Genomic DNA, 18825 nt, shown 5'->3' with positions numbered 1-18825 from the left:
AGATTCAGATTCAATTTTAATTGTCATTGTCAGTGTACAGTCTTGAGTACCTGTCACTCTTGAAGTACCGTGCTCAGTTTTGGTCACCCTGCTTTTAAAAGAAAAAATATTCTTATCATGCATCTATGCAATGGATCGTTTGTAATCATCTGTGCAGACAAAAATGCTGGAGAAACTCAGCGGGTGAGGCCGCGTCTATGGAGGAGCGAAGGGAATAGGTGACAATTTACACGTATACCAAGCCGACTAATCGACAAACCTGCACGTCTTGGGAGTGTTGGAGGAAACCGGAGGACTTGGGAGAAAACAGCACCCGTAGTCAGAATCAAATAAGGGTCTCTGTCGCTGTGAGGCAGCAACTCTACCGCTGCTCTGCCCCAACTACAGGGGCCGACACAAACCCAACTCGCCCCACTTCCCCCACAGTAGTTAGTTTAGTTTAGTTAGTTTCATTTATTGTCACGTGTTCGAAGTGCAGTGAAAAACGTTTATTGCATGCTATTAAGTCAGCAGGAACTTATCTTCAGATCTGAAACTACCAATTCACCTTTAGCTTTAAAGGTAGACAAAAATGCTGGAGAAACTCAGCGGGTGCGGATGCGAAGGAATAGGTGACGTTTCGAGTCGAGAACCTTCTTCGAAGGAATTGGTGACGTTTCGAAGGGGTCGAGACCCGACACGTCAACTATTCCTTCGCTCCATAGATGCCGCCTCACCCGCTGAGTTTCTCCAGCAATTTTGTCTACCCTCGCCATTCTAAATTCATTCAGTGGAGCTGACCCGAAACGTCACCTATTTCCTTCGCTCCCTAGATGCTGCCTCACCTGCTGAGTTTCTCCAGCATTTTTTGTCTACCTTCGATGTTTCCAGCACCTTCAGTTCTTTCTTAAACAGTAATCATACGTGTGGTCTTTCTGCTGACAAAATGCTGGAGTAACTCAGTGGGGCAGGCAGCATCTCTGGACAGAAGGAATGGGTGTCATTGTAGCAGACAACAAAAGCTTTTCACTGTACTTTCTCCGCGGTGCATGTGATACTAAACTGAACTGCGGAAGCATGTCATTAAGCTGGAAAGGTTGCAGAGCGGATTTATGAGCATGTTTATGAGAGGGTGAGCAGGCTAGGACTTTATTCCTCAGAGTGCAGGAGGCTGAGGTGATCTTACAGAGGTGTACAAGATCGTGAGAGGAATAGATCGGATAAATGCACAAAATGTTGGAGAAACTCAGCGGGCGAGGCAGCATCTGTGGAGCAAAGAAACGGTATGTTTCTGGTCGAGATCCTTCTTCAGACTGAAGTGGGGGCGGGAAGAAGAAAGGAAGATGTGGAAACAGTGGGCTGTGGGAGAGCTGGGAAGGGGAGGGGAGGGAGGGAGGAAGGACTACCTGAAGGGGAGGGAGGAAGGACTACCTGAAATTGGAGAAGTCAATGTTCATACCGCTGGGGTGTAAGCTACCCAGCGAAATATGAGGTGCTGCTCCAATTTGCGGTGGGACTCACTCTGGCCACGGAGGAGGCCCAGGACAGAAAGGGCGGATTCGGAATGGGAGGGGAAGTGCTGGGCCACTGGGAGATCAGATTGGTTAATACGAACTGAGCGTAAATCAAGCGGGGAATAGATGGGGAGTCTTATCCAGAGTAGGAGAATCAAGCACTTGACATATTCAGCTATGATTGAATGGCAGAGTAGACTTGATGGGCCGAATTACCTAATTCTGCTTCTGTCACGAGTGAACTTATGACCTTATAAGTTTAAGGTGAGATGGGAAAGATTTAATGACAACGCTTGAGAAACATTTGGACAGGTACATGAACAGGACAGGTTTTGAGGGATATGGGCCAAACGCAGGCAGTTGGGACCCTTGTGGATGGGGCATGTTGGTCGGTGTGGGGTAGTTGGGCTGAAGGGCTTGTTTCAATGCTATGTCACTATGACTCCATGAACAACTTGAGAGACCACTTTTTCCACATGGTGGTATACATGGAACGAGCTGCCAGAGGGGGTAGTTGAGGCAGGTACAATAACAGCATTTACATAGATACGTAGACAATAGATAATAGGTGCAGGAGTAGGCCATTTGGCCTTTCGAGCCAACACCGTCATTCAATATGATCATCCACAATCAGTACCCCGTTCTTGCCTTCTCCCCATACCACTGGATTCCGCTAGCCCCAAGAGCTCTATCTAACTCCTTTGAATGCATCCAGTGAATCGGCCTCCACTGCCTTATGAGGCAGAGAATTCCACAAATTCACAACTCTCTGGGTGAAAAAGTTCCTCATCTCAGTTCTAAATAGCTTGCTCCTTATTCTTTAACTGCAGCCCCTAGTTCTGGAGTTCCCCAAACATCGGGAACACGTTTCCTGCTTCTAGCGTGATAAATCCCGTAATAAATTAATATGTATCTATAAGATCCTCTCTCATCCTTCTAAAGTCCAATTCCAAATTCCAATGAATAACAGCCCAGCTGCTCCATTCTTTCATCATATGGCAATCCCGCCATCCCGGGAATTAACCTTGTAAACCTACGCTGCACTCCCTCAATAGCAAGAATGTCCTTCCTCAAATTAGGAGACCAAAACTGTACTCAATACTCCAGGTGTGGTCTCACTAGAGCCCTGTACAACTGCAGAAGGACCTCTTTGCGTCTATACTCAACTCCTCTTGTTATAAAGGCCAACATCCCATTAGCTTTGTTCACTGCCTGTTGTACATGTATGCTTACTTTCAGTGTGGATGTACTAGGACACCCCGGTCTTGTCCCCTTTTCCTAACCTGACACCATTCAGCACTTCAACTCCCCCTCACATTCCCATTCCGACCTTTCTATCCTGGGTATCCTCCATTGTCAGAGTGAGGCCCAGTGCAAATTTGAGGAACAGCACCTCATATTTTGCTTGGGTAATTTATACCCCGGCGGTATAAACATTAATTTCTCTAACTTCAGATAGCCCTTGCTTTCCCTCTCTCTCCATCCCCTTCCCCTTCCCAGTTCTCCCACAAGTCTTATTGTCTCAGACTACATTCTATCTTTGTACCCGGCCCCCCCCCTGACATCAGTCTGAAGAAGGGTCTCAACCCAAAACGTCGCCCATTCCTTCTCTCCAGAGATGCTGCCTCACCCGCTGAGTTACTCCAGCATTTTTTGTCTACCATTCAGATAATAATCTGCCTCCCTGTTCTTGCCTCCAAAGTGGACAACCTCACATTTATCCACATTATACTGCATCTGCATTGCATCTGCCCACTCACCCAAACTGTCCAAGTCACCCTGCATCCTCATAGCATCCTCCTCACAGTTCACACTGCCACCCAGTTTTGCGTCATCTGCAAATTTGCTAATGTTAATTTTAATTCCTTCATCTAAATCATTAATATATATTGTAAATAGCTGCGGTCCCAGCACCGAGCCTTGCGGCACCCCACTAGTCACTGCCTGCCATTTCTGAAAGGGACCCGTTAATCCTTACTCTTTGTTTCCTGTCTGCCAATCACTTCTCTATCCATGTCAGCACTCTACCCCCAATACCATGTGCCCTCATTTTGCCCACTAATCTCCTGTGTGGGACCTTATCACAGGCTTTCTGAAAGCCCAGATACACTACATCCACTGGCTCTCCTTGATCCATTTTCCTAGTTACATCCTCAAAAAATTCCAGAAAATTTGTCAAGCATGATTACCCTTTCGTAAATCCATGCTGACTCGGACCGATCCTGTTACTACTATCCAAATGTGCCGCTATTTCATCTTTTATGATTGACCCCAGCATCTTCCTCATCATTGATGTCAAGCTAACTGGTCTATAATTCCCTGTTTTCTCTCTCCCTCCTTTCTTGCTCCCCCTAGAGCAAGCTCTACTTTTACTTGCTGTTCAATTAACTAATTAGCTGATTTACAAATTTAGTTATCAGATTTTAAATGACCCGCTCAGGTACATGGATAGGAAAGGTTTTGAGGGATAAGGGCCAAACGTGGGTTAATGGGACCAGCTCAGAAGGTCAGCTCGGTCGGCATGGACAGGTTTAGTTTAGATTATTTTTACTTTAGTTCAGTGCTATAACAGGCCCTTCGGCCCACCGGGACCGCACCGACCAACAATCCCCGCACATTAACACAATCCTATGCGCACTGGGGACAATTTTACATTTACACCAAGTCAATTAACCGACAAAACCTGTGCGTCTTTGGAGTGTGGGGGGAAACCGAAGATTTCGGAGAAACCCCATGCAGGTCACGGGGAGAACATGCAAACTCCGTACAGACAGCATCTGTAGTCAGGGTCGAATCCTGGGTCTCTGGCACAGTGAGGCAGCAGCTCTACCCGCTGCGCCGCCACGGGACCTGTTTCCGTGCTGTGGGACCTGAAACGCAGTTTGTTTTTTTCCAGATGAGCAGGAGGCTCTACACTCCATCATGCAGGATCTGGCTGTGCTCCACATGGCTAGTCGGCCTCTCTTGTCACTGCACGAGACAGCGAAACCCAAGACAGCGTCCAGTAATCAGGTACGTGTGCGGCATAGCTCGGGTATCGGTATCTATTCACAGTGTTTCACACTCGCTGTCTGTGACAAGTCTGGAGCTATTGGCTCTTCAATCATCCTCATCTTTCAGCATGTGCATTATTCCAAACCCAGAGAGCATAAGTAACTGTAAAGTCACTACCGTGTACAGAGCAGAGCTTTCCTCATTTAAGCGACTCTTATTGGGGTGTATAAAATCAGGCGATTTTCTCTAGAGGTGTACAAAGTCAAACGATCTTATAGAGGTTTAAAATCAAGTGATCTTACATAGTTAAGTTTAGATTGGAGATACAGAGCGGAAACAGGCCCTTCGGTCCAACAGGCGCACGCCGGCCAGCGATCCCCGCACATTAACACCATCCCACACACACTAGGGACAATTTTTACATTTACCAAGCCAATTAACCTACAAACCCTGTACGCCTTTGGAGTGTGGGAGGAAACCGATGATCTCGGAGAAAACCCACAATAGGTGCGTAAAATCAGGCAGTGTAGATGGGTTTAAAATCGGGTGATCTTATAGAAGTGTATAAAATCAGGCGATCTTATGGAGGTATATAAAATCGGGTGATCTTATAGAGGTGGTTAAAATCGGGTGATCTTATAGAGGTACTGTATATAAAATCAGGCGATCTTATAGAGGTTTAAAATCGGGTGATATAGAGCTGCATAAATTCATACAATCTTATAAAGGTGTAAAAAATCAGATGATCTCGTAGAGGGTTAAAATCGGGTGATCTTATAGAGGTGTTTAAAATTGTGATTGAGCAATAGAATGAATATTGACTATAAAAAAGTCACTGGTCCAAAGTTGAATGTTAGAGAGTCACAGAGTGATCCAGTGTGGAAACAGGCCCTTCGGCCCATCTCGACCCTGCGCTTGGTCCATATCCCTCCAAATTGTGCTATCCATGTACCTGTCTAACTGTTTCTTAAATGATATTCTCAACTGCCTCCTCTGGCAGCTCGTTCCATACACCCACCACCCTCTGTGTGAAAATGTCACCCCTTGGATTCCTCTTAAATCTTTTCCCCTTCACCTTGAACCTATGTCCTCTGGTTCTCAATTCCCCTACTCTGGGCAAAAGACTCTGTGCATCTACCCGATCTATTCAATAGACAATAGGTGCAGGAGTAGGCCATTCGGCCCTTCGAGCCAGCACCGCCATTCAATGTGATCATGGCTGATCATCCCCAATCAGTACCCCGTTCCTGCCTTCTCCCCATATCCCCTGACTCCGCTATTTTTAAGAGCCCTATCTAGCTCTCTCTTGAAAGTATCCAGAGAACCTGCCTCCACCGCCCTCTGAGGCAGCAGAGAATTCCACAGACTCACAACTCTCTGTGAGAAAAAGTGTTTCCTCGTCTCCGTTCTAAATGTTGAGCATTATGTACAATGTCCGCAGTAATTGTGGAAACACTTCTCTCATGATTTTATACACCTCTATGAGATCTACCCTCATCTTCCTGCGCTCCATGGAATAGAGACCCAGCCTACTCAACCTCTCTCTTTTGCTCACACCCTCTAGTCCTGGCAACATCCTCGTAAATCTTTTCTTAACCCTTTCCAGCTTGACAACGTCTTTCCTATAACGGTGCCCAGAACTGAACACGATATTCTAAATGCAGTCTCACCAACGTCTTATACAACTGCAACATGACCTCCCAACTTCTATACTCAATTCTCTGACTGATAATCGCCAAAGTGCCAAAAGCCTTTTTGACCATCTTATCTACCTGCGACTCGATCTTCAAGGAACCATGCACTTGTACTCCGAGATCCCTCTGCTCTACAACACTACCCAGAGGCCTACCATTTATTGTGTAGGTCCTGCCCTTGTTCGACATCCTGAAATGCAATATTTCACACTTCTCTGTATTAAATTCCATCAACCATTCCTCCGCCCACCTGGCCAATCGATCCAGATCCTGCTGCAATCACAACCATCTTCACTATCTGCAAAACCACTCACTTTTGTATCATCAGCAAACTTGCTAATCTTGCCCTGTATGTTCTCATCCAAATCATTGATTTTGATGACAAACAGTAACGGGCCCAGCACCGAACCCTGAGGCACACCACTAGTCACAGGCCTCCATTCTGAGAAGCAACCTTCCACCATCACCCTCTGCTTCCTTCCTTGGAGCCAATTAGTTATCCATTCAAAAGGAAAACAAAATCCTATTTCATTTTTTTTTAATTCCTTCACTTCTAGCACTCCCTTGATTTGTCTTCTGTACTTCAATTCCAGAATGATGTTCGAGTCAAGTTTGAGTTTCGTGGGGAGAAGAGGTGAGTTGCCACGTCTCATTCTTGTACTAATAGGAATTATGATGAACCGGCCAATGCTAACTTGCAATCGTGCCTGGAACTGTCCCTGTACATGTGGAACAAACCACGATCCATACCCTTTGCCATTCAGGTTGGGCGGCACAGTGGCGCAGCGGTAGAGTTGCTGCCTCACAGCACCAGACTCCCGGGTTCCATCTAGACTACGGGTGCTGTCTGCACGGAGTTTGTACGTTCTTAAACATTGGGATAGTCCCAGCCTCAACTACCTCCTCTGGCAGCTCGTTCCATGCACCCCCCACCCTTTGTGTGAAAAAGTTACCCCTCAGATTCCTATTAATTCTTTTCCCCTTCACCTTGAACCTATGTCCTCTGGTCCTCGATTTCCCTACTCTGGGCAAGAGACTCTGTGCATCTACCCGATCTATTGGGTTTTCTCTGGGTTTTTGTTCATAAACCTAGACAATAGGTCCAGGAGTAGGCCATTCGGCCCTTCGAGCCAGCACCGCCATTCCATATGATCAAGGCTGATCATCCAAAATCAGTGTCCCGTTCCTGCTTTTCCCCCACATCCCTTGATTCCTTCAGCCCAAAGAGCTAAATCTAACTCTCTCTTGAAAACATCCAATGAATTGGCCTCTACTGCCTTCTTTGGCAGAGAATTCTACAGATTCACAACGCTGTGTGTGAAAAGTTCACACTTCTGTACCACTCGCGTGATGGGACCGCTCTCTAGTTGTTGGTAGGGTGGTTCAGTATACCTTGGCACACACTCCAATCTTCTTCTTGTGTATGGCGTGCACAGCCTAAAGTTGTAGGTTAATTTGTTCTATTTGATCTTGTTTGTGCACGCCGGGTTGATTGCATTCGTCGAAACAGGGCGGACCACGTGAAGGTTGCAATCTCCCGCCCCGAGACCATGATGAAATGTAAACTTAAACCTCCCTGCATTTTGTTTCAGAATCCTACAGTTTCCACGACCAGTCCTGCTGGAAGACATTGCAGCGAAAGCCAAGGTCGCCTTTGGTCAACCCATGGGTCTGCACTACACCAATAACGAGGTACAACCACTTTCTCCCCTTCCCCTGATGGATGACTTCACCTTGGTAGACAAAAATGCTGGAGAAACTCAGCGGGTGCAACAGCATCTATGGAGCGAAGGAAATAGGCAACGTTTCGGGGGACGAAACCCTTCTTCAGATTACTTCACCTTGATGGCTCTGGGCCTGCACACGCTAGGGTTTAGACAGAACATACTGGAGTAATTCGGCGGGTAAGGCAGCATTTCTGGAGAGAAGGAATGGGTGACGTTTTTGGTCGAGACCCTTCTTAGAAGGATGAGGGAGACGTCATTGAAACTTATCGAGCAGTGAATGACATGGATAGAGTGGATGTGGAGAAGATATTTCCACTACATAGAAACATAGAAAATAAGTGCAGGAGGAGGCCATTCGGTCCTTCGAGCCAGTACCGCCATTCATTGTGATCATGACTGATTGTCCCCAATCAATAACCCTAGCACTGGTGGAAGAGTGTAGGACCAAAGGGCATAGCACTGTGAAATGTCACCTATCCATGTTCTCCACAGATGCTGCCTGACCCGCTGAGTTACTCCAGCACTCTGTGGAACGTCACCTATCCATGTTCTCCACAGATGCTGCCTGACCCGCTGAGTTACTCCAGCACTCTGTGGAACGTCACCTATCCATGTTCTCCACAGATGCTGCCTGACTCGCTGAGTTGCCCCAACGCACTGTGTCTTGTTTAACAATTGATCAATGTCACTCCTGAGTGGTATTTGAGGACGATTGGCAATAGACGGCACGGTGGGGCAGCGGGTAGAGTTGCTGCCTCACAGTTCCCGAGACCTGGGTTCGATCCTGATTACAGATGCTGTCTGTACGGAGTTTGTACGTTCTCCCTGTGACCGCATAGGTTTTCTCCGGGATCTTAGGTTTCCTCCCACACTTCAAAGACGTGCCGGTTTGTAGGGTAATTGGTTTCATTAAAATCTGTAAGTTGTTCTCAGCGTTTTGGATGGTGTTAGTGTGCGGGGATTGCTGGTCGGTGCGGACTTGGTGGGCCATAGAACCAGTTTCCACGCTGTATCCCTAAAGTCTAGGGAGTGCATTGTGGTGCCTGGATAGGTGAATTGGCTGCCAATGCTCACTGCTCACAGAGAGAGTTGTGGAATTCTCTGCGTCAGAGGGCGGTGGAGGCCGGTTCTCTGGATACTTTCACGAGAGAGCTCGATAGGGCTCTTAAAGATAGCGGAGTCAGGGGATATGGGGAGAAGGCAGGAACGGGGTACTGATTGTGGATGATCAGCCATGATCACATTGAATGGCGGTGCTGGCTCGAAGGGCCGAATGGCCTACTCCTACACCTATTGTCTATTGTTCAGGCCCAAAGTAAGATTCAGATTCAGATTCAGATTCAAGTTTAATTGTCATTGTCAGTGTACAGTACAGAGACAACGAAATACATTTAGCATCTCCCTTGAAGAGCGACATAGCAAACGATTTGAATTAAAAAAAATAATAAGTGTCCGGGGGGGGTGGGGGTGATTGGCAGTCACCGAGGTACGTTGTTTAGTAGAGTGACAGCCGCCGGAAAGAAGCTGTTCCTCGACCTGCTGGTTCGGCAACGGAGAGACCTGTAGCGCCTCCCGGATGGTAGGAGGGTAAACAGTCCATGGTTGGGGTGAGAGCAGTCCTTGGATAAGATTGTGCATATGAAGCGTGCACATGGGACTTGTCAGGAGAAGAGCAGCACGCTGGCTCAGCGGTAGGGTTGCTGCCTTACAGAGCTTAGCGACCCGGGTTCGATCCTCGTTAAGGGGGCTTATCTGTACGGGATTTGGACGTTCTCCCCGTGACCGAGTGGGTTTTCTCCGAGATCTTCGGTTTTCCTCCCACACGTACAGGTTTGTAGGCAAATTGGCTTGGTATATATGTAAAATATTGTCCCTAGCGCGTGTGTGTGTTAGTGTTAATGTGCGGGAATCGCTGGTCGGTGGGCTGAAGGGCCTGTTTCCGCGCTGTATGTCTAACCTAAACTAAACTAAACTAGAGAGGAAGATCATGAGATCAATCAATCAGTTTTATTCATCACAAACACATATAAGTGCGGTGAAATGAATTTGTCAACAGCGGTACAATCAAAAAAGAAGGCACGTCTCGCATCGCGCGCCACATCTCACGAGGTGCATCTCGTGCTACAACGATGGTTTTATCCATAATTGTGCTAATTGACGGCTTCTCTCTGATCTGCTCCGCAGTTAGTCATCCCTCTGACCACGCAGGATGATTTGGATAAAGCCATCGAACTCCTGGATCGTAGTGTCCACATGAAGAGTCTCAAAATCCTGCTGGTGCTTCAGTCAAAGATCCAGGTAGGTGAAGCGCTAGAACTCAGCGGGTCGGGCAGCATCTGCGGAGGGGGAATGGGCAGGCCATGTGTCGGGGCGGGACCCGTTCTTCAGATAACTAGGTAACTGAGGTGGGCAGAGAGTGAGGGGTTTAAAGAGAACGACGTGAATCAGCAAACAGGGCGGCATGGTGGCGTAGCAGGTAGAGCTGCTGCCTCACAGCGACAGAGACCCGGGTTCCATCCTGACTACGGGTGCTGTCTAAGGAGTTTGTACAAACTCCCTGTGACTGTGTAGGTTTTCTCCGGGTGTTCCCGTCTCCCCCCACATTCCAAAGATATGCATGTTCATAGGTTAATTGACCACTTTAAATTGTCCAGTAATATGTTGGATAGAACGACTGTATGGGTGATTACTGGTCGATGGTGGGCCGAAGGGCCTGTCATAACAAGAGAAGTTGAGTATAGGAGCAAAGAGGTCCTTCTGCAGTTGTACAGAGCCCTAGTGAGACAGCACCTGGAGCATTGTGTGCAGGTTCGGTCCCCTAATTTGAGGAAGGACATTCTTGCTATTGAGGGAGTGCAGCGTAGGTTTACAAGGTTAATTCCCGGGAGGGCGGGACTGTCATATTCTGAGAGAATGGAGCAGCTGGGCTTGTACACTCTGGAGTTTAGAATGATTAGAGGGGATCTTATTGAAACATATAAGATTATTAAGGGTTTGAACACGCTAGAGGCAGAAAACATGTTTCCGATGTTTGGGGAGTCCAGCACCAGGAGCCACAGTTTAAGGATAAGGGGTAAGCCATATATAACCATATAACCATATAACAATTACAGCACGGAAACGGGCCATCTCGGCCCTACAAGTCCGTGCCGAACAAATTTTTTTTCCCCTTAGTCCCACCTGCCTGCACTCATACCATAACCCTCCATTCCCTTCTCATCCATATGCCTATCCAATTTATTTTTAAATGATACCAATGAACCTGCCTCCACCACTTCCACTGGAAGTTCATTCCACACCGCTACCACTCTCTGAGTAAAGAGAGTTTTTAGAACGGAGATGAGGAAACACTTTTTCACACAGAGTTGTGAGTCTGTGGAATTCTCTGCCTCAGAGGTCAGTGGAGGACGGTTCTCTGGATTCTTTCAAGAGAGAGCTAGAAAGGGCTCTTAAAGATAGCAGAGTCAGGGGATATGGGGAGAAGGCAGGAACGGGGTACTGATTAGGGAAGATCAGCCATAGTCACATTAAATGTCGGTGCTGGGTCGAATGGCCTACTCCTGCACCTGTTGTCTGTTGTCAGATGTTCATTTCTTACCTGACCTATTGAGTTCCTCCAATACTTTGTGTTTTTTTGCTCGAGGATCTAGCATCTGCAGTCTCTTGTGTCTTCATTTTACCTGCATTAGATATTTGCACAATATGTTATCTGTGATTTGCTTTTCACATTTTTATTTATTCCAATTTCAAACTCTGTTATGCAGGTCTCAAGCCTCAGCAATGTGGACGCTCTACAAATGCTCGATGATTTGGACAACAACACGGTGTACATGGGAGCAGAGAAGAAAAGCAGGCTCCCGCTGATCGGTAAGCTCTAGTTCAAGAAGGAACTGCAGATGCTGGAAAAATCGAAGGTAGACAAAAGTGCTGGAGAAACTCAGCGGGTGAGGCAGCATCTATGGAGTGAAGGAATAGGTGACGTTTCAGGTCGAGACCCGTCTTCAGACTGATGTGGGGATGGGGGGGGGGGGAGGAGAAGAAAGGAAGAGGTGGAGACAGTGGGCTGTGGGAGAGCTGGGAAGGCGAGGGGAAGCAGGGAGAAAGCAGGGACTACCTGAAATTGGAGAAGTCAATGTTCATACCGCTGGGGTGTAAACTACCCAAGCGAAATATGAGGTGTTGCTCCTCCAATTTGCGGTGGGACTCACTCTGGCCATGGAGGAGGCCCAGGACAGAAAGGTCGGATTCGGAATAGACAATGGGTGTAGGAGTAGGCCATTCGGCCCTTCGAGCCAACACCGCCATTCAATGTGATCATGGCTGATTATCCCCAATCAGTACCCCGTTCCTGCCTTCTCCCCATATCACCTGACTGCTATCTTTAAGAGCCCTATCTAGCTCTCTCTTGAAAATATCCAGAGAACTGGCCTCCACCGCCCTCTGAGGCAGAGAATTCCACAGACTCGCCTCTCTCTGTGAGAAAAAGTGTTTCCTTGTGTCCGTTCTAAATGGCTTACTCCTTATTCTCAAACTGTGGCCCCTGGTTCTGGACTCCCCCAACATCGGGTGATCGATGATCATCGAGTACTCGGTGGGCCAAAGGGCCTGTTGCCATGCTGTAGGCACGGTGGCGCTGTGAGGCAGCAGCTCTACTGCTGCGCTACATGGGCCGCCCTTGTGTCTGGTATTTTGGGAAGACTCGTTGAATCGTGTGCCGTGTGTTTCAGCTTCACAGACGTCAGACAGGAGCTCGCCGCCCCCCGGTTACATTCCAGATGGCCAGCAACAAGTGGCACGCAATGGATCGTACACCAGCATCAACAGCGAGGGTGAATTCATTCCAGAGAGCATGGACCAAGTGAGTAACCGCCCTCTCTATTCAGCGAGAAGGACACACCAGCCGACCATCTTTCCCAGAGTCATACGGTCCTGGTGCTGGTCAAAGAGAGTTTTATTGTCAGTTCAGTTTATTGTCCCGTGTACCGAGGTACGGTGAAAAGCTTTTGTTGCATGCTAACCAGTCAGCGGAAAGATAAGGGCAGCACGGTGGCGCAGCAGTAGAGTTGCTGCCTGACAGCCCCGTCGACCTGGGTTCGATCCCGACTACGGGTGCCGTCTGTACGTTCTTTCCTCCCACACCCCAAAGACGTGCAGGTTTGTCGGTTAAGTGGCTTGGTGTAAATGTAAATTGTCCCTAGTGTGTGTAGGATAGTGTAAGTGTGCAGGGATAGAAACATAGAAATTAGGTGCAGGAGTAGGCCATTCGGCCCTTCGAGCCTGCACCGCCATTCAATATGATCATGGCTGATCATCCAACTGAGTATCCCGTACCTGCCTTCTCTCCACACCCCCTGATCCCCTTAGCCACAAGGGCCACATCTAACTCCCTCTTAAATATAGCCAATGAACTGGCCTCAACTACCCTCTGTGGCAGAGAGTTCCAGAGATTCACCACTCTGTGTGTGAAAAAAGTTCTTCTCATCTCGGTTTTAAAGGATTCCCCCTTATCCTTAAGCTGTGACCCCCTTGTCCTGGACTTCCCTAACATCGGGAACAATCTTCCTGCATCTAGCCTGTCCAACCCCTTAAGAATTTTGTAAGTTTCTATAAGATCCCCTCTCAATCTCCTAAATTCTAGAGAGTATAAACCAAGTCTATCCAGTCTTTCTTCATAAGACAGTCCTGACATCCTAGGAATCAGTCTGGTGAACCTTCTCTGCACTGCCTCTATGGCAATAATGTCCTTCCTCAGATTTGGAGACCAAAACTGTACGCAATACTCCAGGTGTGGTCTCACCAAGACCCTGTACAACTGCAGTAGAACCTCCCTGCTCCTATACTCAAATCCTTTTGCAATGAAAGCTAACATACCATTCGCTTTCTTTACTGCCTGCTGCACCTGCATGCCTACCTTCAATGACTGGTGTACCATGACACCCAGGTCTCGCTGCATCTCCCCCTTTCCCAATCGGCCACCACTTCGATCGTTGGTCGACGCGGGCCGAAAGTGCCTGTTTCTGCGCTGTATCTCTAAAGTAAACTATAAATACATGAATGCAATCCAGTCGTCCACAGTGTACAGGATAAATGGGATGTAAGAAATACTGCGGTTGGAGTGGACGTTTAGTTGAGTGGAGCGGTTATAATTAATGATCGCAGATCCACTGCTGGGACCATCAGGCAGAGAGTCAGTCGCACGTGTTGGGCGCCAGTATGCACACTCCACACACAGCCAGCAGCAGAGGTCAGAATCGAATCTGGGTCTCTGGCGCTGAAACCAGAACGATGGAGCCAAACCTGAAACCCGTCACCTCTCCCCACTTCCGACCTGACCCCTCACCTATTCATTTTTCTCCACAGATGCTGCATGACCCGCTGAGTAACTCCGCTCTTTTGTGTCTATTTTTGTTATAAACCAGCATCCGCAATTATTTTTTATTACATTGCTGTTATCATGCAACTAAACAATAGACAATAGGTGCAGGAGTAGGCCATTCGGCCCTTCGAGCCACAACCGACATACAATGTGATCATGGCTGATCATCCCCAATCAGTGCCCCGTTCCTGCCTTCTCCCCATATCCCCTGACTCCGCTATCTTTAAGACCCCTATCTAGCTCCCTCTTGAAAGTATCCAGAGAACCGGCCCCCACCGCCCTCTGAGGCAGAGAATTCCACACATTCACAACCCTCTGTGTGAAAAAGTGTTTCCTCATCTCCGCTCTAAATGGCTTACCCCTTATTCTAAAACTGTGGTCCCTGGTTCTGGACTCCCCCAACATCGGGAACATGTTTTCTGCCTCTAGCGTGTTCAAACCCTTAATAATCTTATATGTTTTAATAAGATCCCCAGAGTATACACGCCCAGCCGTTCCATTCTCTCAGTATATGACAGTCCCGTCATCCCGGGAATTAACCTTCCCACGGCAACCAGAAAGCAGTCCTGAACTGGTATCTTCCTCATCGGGACCCTTGGACTATCTTTGATTGGACTTTACCTTGCACTAATTGTCATCCCCTTATCATGTATCTGCACTCTGTGAATGGCTCGATTGTAATCATGTGTTGTCTTTCCGCTGGCTGGTTAGCACGCAACAAGAGCTTTTCACTGTACCTCGCTCCCTCGGTACAAGAAGACAATAAACTAACCTGACATCTTAACCTTTCTCCGCCGGCTCACTTTTGTTTGCTTGTCTTCCAAGTGTTGGCGTTGAAACTTCTCATGTAACCCCCCGACTGTTTCTTGACAGATGCTAGACCCGCTGTCGATGAGTAGCCCAGAGAACTCGGCTTCCGGGAGCTGCCCCTCCCTCGACAGCCCCCTGGACAGGTAAGGCGCTGGTCGGTCAGGCCGCATTTACAATTTTGGGCCCCGTATCTGAGGAACGACATGCCGGCTCTGGGAGAAGGTCCAGAGGAGGTTTACGAGAATTATCCCAGGAATGAGTGGGTTAACGTACGATGAGCGTTTGACAGCACTGGGCCTGTACTCGCTGGAGTTTAGAAGAATGAGGGGGGGGACCTCATTGAAACTTACCGAATAGTGAAAGGCCTGGATAGAGTGGATGTGGAGAGGATGTTTCCACTAGTGGGAGAGTCTAGGATCAGAGGGCACAGCCTCAGAATTAAAGGAAGTTCCTTTAGGAAGGAGATGAGGAAGAATTTCTTTAGTCAGAGGGTGGTGAATCTGTGTAATTCATTGCCACAGACGGCTGCGGAGACCAAGGCACTGGATATTTTTAAGGCGGATAGTGATATGTTTTCTTGATTAGTGCAGGTGTCATGGGTTGTGGGGAGAAGGCCAGACAATAGGGTTGAGAAGGAAAGATAGATCAGCCATGATTGAATGGTAGAGTAGGCCTGATGGACCGAATGGCCTCATTGTATTTATAATGCAGATCCAGGCTTGCACCATTCCTCTGTCCCACCCCATATCTGCTGCTCCACATTCTCTCCTGCTTAACAACAAGAGGAGTTGAGTATAGGAGCAAAGAGCTCCTCCTGCAGTTGTACAGGGCCCTAGTGAGACCGCACCTGGAGTATTGTGTGCAGTTTTGGTCTCCAAATGTGAGGAAGGACATTCTTGCTATTGAGGGAGTACAGCGTAGGTTCACAAGGGTAATTCCCGGGATGGCGGGACTGTCATATGCTGAGAGAATGGAGCGGCTGGGCTTGTACACTCTGGAGTTTAGAAGGATGAGAGGGGATCTTATTGAAGCATATAAGATTATTAAAGGTTTGGACACGCTAGAGGCATGAAACATGTTCCCGATGTTGGGGGAGTCCAGAACCAGGAGCCACAGTTTAGGAATAAGGGGTAAGCCATTTAGAACGGGGATGAGGAAACACTTTTTCACACAGAGAGTTATGAGTCTGTGGGATTCTCTGCGTCAGAGGGCGGTGGAGGCCGGTTCTCTGGATACTTTCAAGAGAGAGCTAGATAGGGCTCTTAAAGATAGCGGAGTCAGGGGATATGGAGAGAAGGCAGGGAAGGGGTACTGATTGGGGATGATCAGCCATGATCACATTGAATGGCGGTGCTGGCTGGAAGGGCCGAATTGTCTACTCCTGCACCTATTGTCCATTGTCTATTTGTGGCGCAGTGGTGCAGCGGTAGTGTTGTGAGTGCTTGTGGCGCATCCACCACTCTAGGATTTTCTTGCGGTCTTGGCTGGAGCAGTGATGCATCCTGAACCATGCTGTGATACATCCCCATAAAATGCTTCCTGCGATTTATGAGTTTAGTTACAGCGAGTGAACAGGCTCTCAGCCCAGCCCAGCCCGGTCAGTGTGTGGAGTCCAGCGATCCCTGCACACTAATACTATCCTACACATACTAAGTATAATTTGCATTTACATCAAGCAATATCAACGCACAAACCTGCACGTCTTTGGTGTGTGGGATGAAAACCGTAGATCACGGAGAAAACCCACGCAGGTCACGGGGAGAACGTGCAAACTACGCACAGACAGCACGCGTGGACTGGATCGAACCCAGGTCTCTGGCACTGTAAAGGGCCTGTCCCGCTTGACCATTTTTTTCGGTGACTGCCGACATTATTGATTGACATATCAGGTCACCGAAAAATTAGAATCATGACGTGGAGTGACACGGCGTGATGAAGTATTGACGTGCGGTGTTTTGCCAAGTGTCGCAAACATTTTTTTTGTTGTCGCTGCTGGATTTTGAGATGTTCAAAATCTTTTCGCGACACTGTTATGACGCCGGCAGTCGACGAAAAAATCACCAAGTGGGTCAGGCACCTTAAGGCAGCAACTCTACCCGCTGCACCATCCGTTGCATTGTCCGTTTTGTGATTGCCGCGTGGGATAGAATGGGACGGTTCATGCCGGATGGACAATCTAACGCTGTGCTTTACTCCACAGCGACAGCTATCCCAAGGCCCGCATGCCTCGGGCTCAGAGCTATCCCGACAATCATCAGGATTATTCAGGTGAGCTGCGATAGGTCCACGTTCAGCTCTGCGATATGTGTGATTCCTGAGTGCTGCCATGACCTGGGGATGCTGCACGTCTGTGAGCAGCGTGCTGCAGTAACTCAGCGGGACAGGCATCATCTCTGGAGAGAAGGAATGGGTGACGTTTCAGATTGAGACCCTTCTTCACACTGACAGTCGGGGGAAGAGGGAGACGAGAGACTTAGACAGTGATGTAGAGAGATATTCATTCATTCATCGTTCTTGAAAACATTAGCGACGCAGTGGTGCTGGATTCCGACGGGAATTTCCTTCCAATGCTGTGTACGACGGTGATCGCAACTTCTACTGAAGTGTGGGTGGCCGTCGGCTCGCTAGGAGCTCATCCGCCCTTTGACAGGCCCTGTTTTTGGACCTGCTGGGGGTCCACAGCCCCCTCCTCACCTGGAAAACCAGGTGGGGGAGACAGTTTAGTCGTCGACTATCCAACCATGGAGCGGGTAGCACGGGATTACATGGTACCTGTGGCGGGGGGAACTCCCCCCGACCTGACCACAGATATAGAACAAGGAAGTGAACGATACGCAAAAAGTAACAATGATCAAGGAAATGTGCAGGTGGGAACTGCAGATGCTGGTTTACACTGAGGATAGACACAACGTGCTGGAGTAACTCAGTGGGACAGATTGAGATGGAAGGAATGGGTGACGTTTTGAGTCAAGACACTTCTTTAAACTCAAGGAAACGCTCCATTGTGTGCAGAGAGTTAATTATGGGCTTAAGAGCATCAAAGGTCGCGGGTAGAAGGCAGAAATGGGTTTGAAAGGGAAATATAGATCAGCCATGATCGAACGGCGGAGTTGACTCGATGGGCTAAAGAATACAATATTAAGGGAATCGAGGACTATGGGGATATTGTAGAAAAGTGACACTGAGGAAACAGATAGGCTTTGTTTGTATTAAATTGGACAGTGGCTACGAGAGGGGCAGAATGGCCTCTTCCCACTTACGTAGATAAAAGGAGATAAATATGTAGCATTGAATGAATGAATGAATGCGTGTATTGGACAAGTATTCACATACAAGGAATTTGCCTTGGTGCTCCGCCCTCAAGTGGTAACATGACATACAGTGACAGTTAGGAATGACATATTAAAAACATCACACATTAATAATAAAACATTATCGATTCATTATTTATTCATTTGTTATTCATTGAAATGATTACCCTGATTGTGTTTATGTATTAGCATTATATTTCTTTTAATGGGATAGTCCAGGATCAGAGGCCACAGCCTCAGAATAAAAGAATGTTCCTTTAGAAAGGGGATGAGGAGGAATTTCTGTACTCAGAGGGTGGTGAATCTGTGGAATTCTTTGCCACACACGTCTGTGGAGGCCAAGTCAATAGATATTTTTAAGGCAGAGATAGATAGATTCTTGATTAGTACGGGTTCATAAGTGATAGGAACAGAAATAGG

The 18825-nt window shown here is 47.9% G+C and overlaps 1 protein-coding gene across 2 annotated transcripts in view; it reads left to right on the top strand.

The window, feature by feature from the left end:
- map3k2 (mitogen-activated protein kinase kinase kinase 2) overlaps positions 1 to 18825 on the top strand; it is a 58130-nt gene that overhangs the window by 17098 nt on the left and 22207 nt on the right. For both annotated transcript variants that reach the window (XM_055631961.1, XM_055631962.1), the window contains exons 3-10: positions 4390 to 4505; positions 6775 to 6815; positions 7774 to 7873; positions 10093 to 10206; positions 11673 to 11775; positions 12636 to 12766; positions 15158 to 15237; positions 17295 to 17362. In XM_055631961.1, coding sequence (XP_055487936.1) covers positions 4390 to 4505; positions 6775 to 6815; positions 7774 to 7873; positions 10093 to 10206; positions 11673 to 11775; positions 12636 to 12766; positions 15158 to 15237; positions 17295 to 17362 — 753 coding nt within the window. The remainder of the gene's footprint in view (positions 1 to 4389; positions 4506 to 6774; positions 6816 to 7773; positions 7874 to 10092; positions 10207 to 11672; positions 11776 to 12635; positions 12767 to 15157; positions 15238 to 17294; positions 17363 to 18825) is intronic.

This window comes from Leucoraja erinacea, unplaced genomic scaffold, assembly GCF_028641065.1.
Source record: "Leucoraja erinacea ecotype New England unplaced genomic scaffold, Leri_hhj_1 Leri_97S, whole genome shotgun sequence".
Lineage (NCBI taxonomy): Eukaryota > Metazoa > Chordata > Chondrichthyes > Rajiformes > Rajidae > Leucoraja > Leucoraja erinaceus.
Note: the sequence above shows the minus strand (reverse complement) of the source record. Positions and strands in the feature narration are given on the sequence as shown.